Source organism: Myotis nattereri (genome assembly GCF_964212035.1).
Source record: "Myotis nattereri genome assembly, chromosome: 13".
Taxonomy (NCBI): Eukaryota; Metazoa; Chordata; class Mammalia; order Chiroptera; family Vespertilionidae; genus Myotis; species Myotis nattereri.
Genome location: NC_138088.1, coordinates 59,617,319 through 59,623,606, shown reverse-complemented (window position 1 = coordinate 59,623,606; position 6,288 = coordinate 59,617,319). Strand labels below are relative to the sequence as shown.

At 56.0% G+C, this 6,288-nt stretch overlaps 1 protein-coding gene across 1 annotated transcript; it reads right to left on the bottom strand.

Annotated features, from left to right (window-relative positions):
• Positions 1–710: 710 nt before the first annotated feature.
• TEX36 (testis expressed 36) lies at positions 711–6,017 on the bottom strand (the record flags this gene model as incomplete). Its single annotated transcript, XM_081104542.1, has 4 exons — positions 711–1,082; positions 1,717–1,797; positions 2,563–2,694; positions 5,967–6,017. The coding sequence occupies 4 exons, from the start codon at positions 6,015–6,017 to the stop codon at positions 711–713; spliced, it is 636 nt and encodes a 211-aa protein (XP_080960668.1).
• Positions 6,018–6,288: the final 271 nt, after the last annotated feature.

The following is a 6,288-nucleotide window of genomic DNA, read 5'->3' as shown; positions in this document are numbered from 1 at the left end:
GATGGTTCGATTCCCGGTCAGGGCACAGGCCCGGGATGTGGACTCGATCCCCAGTAGGGGGCGTGCAGGAGGCAGCCAATCACTGATTCTCAGCATTGATGTTTCTATCTCTCTCCCTCTCCCTTCCTCTCTGAAATCAATAAAAATATATTTTAAAAAATAAGCAATCTGTTCACACACCGTGAATACCCCAAGGTACATTGTTCCATATCGAAAGGAAGTTATGGAGTGCCGTGTGCTCTGCGACACAGCTTATGTTAAATTGTTACATAGTTTTGCACGTGTATCTATGAGATGGTAAAGGCACAGAATAAAAACGAACGGTTAACTTACTCATGAGGACAGGACCAAGAGCGGAGATGTGTTAAAACCAAGGGGAACGCCTGCTTTTTCTGTATTGTTTGACATTTCAAAGTGAAAATATAACCCCATCTCAATTATGTAACTTTTAAAACTCCCCTAACCGTGAATGTGGCCTATTTGAAATGCATTCAATGTATTTACAACACCTTCATTTAAAATGTGTGTATCTTCACAGACTTTTATTGGGTAAGGGCTTGAATGCTTTTCAACCTCATTAAAAATAAAAAAAGTAGATCTTAGTAGGCGGGGTGTGGTCACAGAATCGGCTCTTTCTGGTCTCTCCGTGGGAGACTGGCCCGTCTGCTCTGGCGTTCAGGCACGCACACTCTAACCCTGACAAGCCCGCGTTAACTGGTAGTGCTGGACGGGATGCCCAGTGGCATGCCCGCCTTACTCCGCTCATCAAGGCTCTTCTGGAGGCACAAGGGCTCCAGCGAAGAGGTGGCCTTTTTGTCAATAGCGAACCGGACTTTCGGCTTCTTTTTCAAGAACTCCGCGTAGCTCTGCTGGGGGATAAACTTCCAAGTGCCCCAGACCTCGCTGTACTGTCGTGGGAAGCGCCTGAAAAGGGGGACCACCACCGCTTCCGGGCCGACGTACGATATCTGGTTATTGGAAAAGCCATCAAGATAAGACGGGACAAAGTCGCACGCCCAGAGATTGAAATTTCTCGAAACGTGTTGCCTTTTCTCCGGGGCGACCTTCCTACGTCCCAGGCCCTGGGGAAGAATCGAGAAGATGAGAAAAACATGCAAGGTCTCACAGCTCTGAGGTCTTCAGTACAAGCAGCCACGTGACGGCCTACGCTTAAGTGTACAATATGGCAGCCCGGCCGGCCAGCGGGCCTCAGGGCTTGAGGGTCGACCTGTGAACCAGGAGGTCACCGTTCGATTCCTGGTCAAGGGCACATGCCCGGGCTGCGGGCTCCATCCCCAGTAGGGCGCGTGCAGGAGGCAGCTGATCCATGATTCTCTCTCATCATGGATGTTTCTATCCCTCTCTCCCTCTCCCTTCCTCTCTGACATCAATAAAAATATATTTTAAAAAATGACTTGCTAAAAATGTGACTATGAAATATATTGAGAGTTTAAGAATCCACAAAAAGGAAGAGAGGGTGGAAAGGAGGAGGGAAGGAGGGAGAAAAGGAGAAAAAGATGGAGACCCAGAGAGAGAGAGAGGCCAGTCCGGGACTTGGAGAGTTTCGTGCATTTGTTTTTCTGTGACCTCTTACGAGGCGTTATAATGACCCTGTTTCCATGGTGAGGTTAGTGCTCTGTGCTCAGCACATCTGGGGACATCAGGAGCCCTGAGGCCGCTGCCCCCTTCGGGGAGGGCCGGGGAGGGGATACTCACGGAGTCAACGTAGAATCCGGAGCTCCGGAGGCTGTGCCGGTTGTCGTGCACGGAGAAGGGGAAGTTGTTGTGGGTCGCTTGCTGGGAAGGCAAAGGAGCGGAGAGGGGCGCACGTCAGGCCCCAGCCTGCTCTGGGGACCGCCTACAGGGGCGCAGGCAGCCGGGAGGCCAGGTGACCCCGAGTAAGAAGGAAGCCACCTGCCAGCGGCCTGGCTCAGTGGTTGAGCATCAACCTATGAACCACCAGGTGGCAGTTCAATTCCCGGTCAGGGCTCAGGCCCAGGTTACAGGCCCGATCCCCGTGTGGGGCGTGCAGGAGGCAGCCGGTCCATGAGTCCCTCTCACCGTTGATGCTTCTGTCTCTCTCCCCCTCAGCCTTCCTCTCTGAAATCAATAAAAAGATATTTTTTAAAAAGATGAACCTACCACCGGGGATGGAACCAGCCCAGGAGGGTGAGCTCAGAGGCGCACACGTCAGCTCAAGGCTTTGACACTCACCCCTGATTGCTAATCATTATAACTCCCGCTCAGACCCCTTCTTTGGAGGCGAGAAGGAAAAGGTGGCAGCTCGCTCCTGGACCCGAGAGCGGGGAAGGAACATTGAGAATGCCTTCTGGGCTCTGGGACAGGTGGGCCCGCCAGGTGTGCCATCCACGCTGCTGCTCCTGCAGGCCCCTCCATGGCCCGGGAGGTAGTAGTTCCTTGCAGACAGGACCTGGGTGCCCAGGGACCAGGGGACCAGGTGGGAGGCTACCAGCATTCAGGAGTCCAGGCATGGACAGCGAGCAGGTCCTTCCGAGGGGAATTACCCGGCCCCCAGGGCCACGGCCAGCGCGCCGGACGCACCTTCTCCCGGGCTTTGTAGATGGGCGGCAGCTTCTCTTCTAGTTGCCAGGAGAAACGAGGGTTGTGGGGCTCTTTGAGCATCACGCTGGTGATGGACTCCGGGGTCTTCTGCGTCACTCCAATGTGCGGGAACTAGGAGACAGCACGCGCCTCGGTTAAAGCCAGGCGCCTCTGCCCGGCCGGCGTGGCTCAGGGGTTGAGCATTGACCTACTGGGCTCGATCCCCAGTGTGGGGTGTGCAGGAGGCAGCCCATCCATGATTCTCTCTGATCACGGATGTTTCTATCTCGCCCTCTCCCTTCCCCTCTCTAAAATCATTTTTAAAATAATAAAAATAAAATAACAGAAAATGAAATAAAACCAGGCACCTCGGAATGCCTGAGCCAAGCAGCAGGGCTTCCTCCATGAAGTGATAAAAGGCAGTTCGGGTGCTTCTGGCACGGGATGGGAATGGCGTGGTTTGAAGTGTTCTCTCCAAGACAAAAAATACTGTCCGTGGCCCAAGGCCATCGCTGCCGGTTGTTTTCAGTTTCGGGGGCCGCCCTGCTGCACTGGAGCCGGAAAAGATTCCTGCGGCTGGCCGGTGGGTGCGAGGGTGCGGCCCTGTGAGGCTGAGCCCTTGAACTCCAAGACACACGCATGTGTAATGTGAGACCTTTCTGCTCAGCGTGCTCCCTGTACTTGGGAACATGACCCAGCCACGTTCACAGGGGTGGGGGCGGGGGCAGCCCCCTGCAAGCATGAGGGGGACCCTCAGACACGGGGACGCCGAGGCGTGAAGGGCCCCAGGTGAGGAGGCAGGTGGCAGAGAGTGGAAGGTGACTGGGGGAAGGGCCTTCCTATCGCGTAGGAAAGGGAGGGAGGGAAACACGACTGGGCGGGGGAGGTGGTCCTGACCCGACAGGCCTCCGCCAGCCCCGCAGGGCGCTCTGGACGCTGCCGGCCTCTCAGAGTTGCCCTGAGTTGGGGCGAGGGGACAGGGCCTTTGTGTGACCTCATCAATCAGCCCCTGGACGTGACCTTGGGAGGCAGCAATCTGAGTTGCCTCTGCAGGTAGAGGTGCTTGGATCTGATCAGATGAGCACTTGGTTGTCAATATTGTTACCCGGGGTGGGGGGCGGGAGGAGTGACAGGAAGGGGGAGGAGAGAGTAACCCAAAGTAACTGAGGTGTAATAGGTTTCAATGTGTTTAAAGTAAATGTAAGTCATACAAAGGACCCGCAAACCCAGAGGCCTGCCCTGACCTCCTCCAGTCTGGCCCATCAGCCCCCCGATCCCAACACTGCGGCCCCTCCCCCCAGTGGGTGCCCTTCCCACGTCAGCAATGATCCTCCACCCGCCTACGTGACAGCCAATGTGAGTTCATTTGCATTCTGCGAGTCTGTGGGCTAAATCGCTGTAAAAAATGGCTCTAGCATTTTAATTTCACTCTTTTAAAATATGTACTTAATGGCTATACCCTGGCAGCTGTGAAATAAACCCTCTGTTCGCTGGGGTAACCATGAAATAGCGCCTTTAGCTCATTGGCGGTGAAGCTGTTGCTGCATCCGGCCTCTCAGGGACTGAAACACTAAACAGGAAGGTGACGGTGTGGGAGGCCTTTCCCACCTGGCAGAGGCCAGACCGCCCCCAGCAAGGTCAACTGCAAAGCGAAGGTCACTTCTACCGCGGCCATCATTGTCCTCTCCAAAGGGCCACCGGCCCGAAGCCAAGAATTTCTCTCATTTTCCCAACTCGTCCACGGTCACTTGGGAAACTTCAAGGTCAGCACGATTCCCTATGCTCCTAGGTGCTGGCAAAAGAAAGGCCCTCACCAAAGGCTCAAAGCAGACGGACTCAGGGGGGCACGTCTATGCGGCTGAGACGGGGTCCTGGGCACAGTCCTGGGGTTGCAATAGGAGATGAGCTGTTCATTCTCGCTTCCTCCCTGGTGACAGAAGCGGGGCCCGGCTTGGGGTGGCAGTGTGGCCATTAAAAGTACCTCCCCTGCCCGGCCAGCGGAGCTCAGGGGCGGAGCGTCGACCTATGAACCAGGAGGTCACGGTTCGACTCCCAGTCAGGGCACAGGCCCGGGTTGCGGGCTCGATCCCCAGTGTGGGGCGTGCAGGAGGCGGCCGATCAGTGGTTCTCTCTCATCATTGATGTTTCTGTCTCTCTCCCTCTCCCTTCCTCTCTGAGATCAATCAAAATATATATTAAAAGAAAAATCCCTCCCCAAACCCCTTTGCAGCTAAATGGCCACGTGACCCCATGAGACGGAGCAGAAGTCTGCGGGGTGGGGCTCCCGGGAGAGTGGGAATGGGGATCAAGGGCAATGAAGTGGGTACCCACACAAACCTGACTCCGTCACGCACCCAGGCCCTCCGAAGGCTGTGCAGACACGGCTGACAGGTGCCTTCTGTCTGCTGCCCTTTGACCTTCCCCTCATTGCACCCCTGAGTCCCACAGCCTCACACAAAGATGTCAGAACAGAAGGCCAGAAACAGTGGGGGCCTCTGCCGACTCCCTGGAGCAGGGTACCAGCCCTCAACCGCCAACTTCTGGATTTACTTTTACTCGAGAAACACAAACCCCTATTTGGTCAACACTGTCTCCGGCTTTTCATAGCATCCAGTCCAACACAATCCTAACCGACCCTGCAGGTTTTAGAAAGAGGGACGCTTCTTAGACTGAGAAGCGTACGCTTTTTTCTCTTCATTACAGATTAGTGTGACGTAGCTCGCACCGTTTCCCATCTCCCCTCGGCAAGTCGTTCTGCATTGAAGCCGGGGTGCGTGAAAGCGTGTGCGTGTGTGTGTGTGTGTGTGTGTGTGTGTGTGTGTGTGTGTGTGCTGGCGGGGCTGGCATGGCACCAGAGGTGTGGGGTACGCTTCTCGGAGATGGCAGGAGAGGGACAAGCCCACCGGGCTCTGCAAGTGACATAGAGAGAGAGGTCCGAGGAAGAGCGTGAAAAGGTGACGTTTACTAATGACCGAGATGGGGAAATGGTGCATTTCTGGCCTCTTCCCATTTCACAGCCCGGCGGGGCGAAGGGGACCAGACAGGAGGCCCAGGGAATGTGTTTAGAGGGTTCTACTGGATGGTGATTCCCCGGACAGATGTCTTCTGAGCCCCTCCTGGGCACAGATCCCACCCTCGGCACTCGGGATGCAGTCAGGGAGTAAGAGAGACCAAGGTCCCAGCGCCCACGATGCTTATATTCTAGCAGAGGAGACAGCCAGCACCGGGGTGTGAGGAGGAGGCGCTACCGGGTTCCCATTTCATAGATGGAGAAACTGAGGCTGGTGAAGTCAGTCACCAAGTCAGGCCACAGTAAGCAGCAGAAGCGGGACCGGGACTCGGGTCTGTGCCCTGACCGCGGCCTCGAGGCCTGAGAGAGGTAAGACAGGGCCCCTCTTCCTCACCCATCTTCCGTCCTTGTCTAAGGGCGGGTTGAAGCGTCTCCCTTTGGCCATGTCCTGCAGGAACTGGGGGGGCTGAGGTGGGCTCCCTCATCTCCCCATCGCCTCCTGAGCTCTCCACACCTGGAGCCGCTCCTGATCTTCCTCAGCCGCTCCCAGGCGGGGCCATGGGCAGTGCCCACGCTGTCATAGAAGCAAGCCCGCCGTCACAATGGAGGAGGAGTGTGGGTCTTCTAAGCCCCCTGAGAGTTCCTGCCCCCGGCTCCCGGGAGCTGCCGCCCCCCAATGTAGGAGGAACCCCACAAATACGTCAGACACGTGCAGG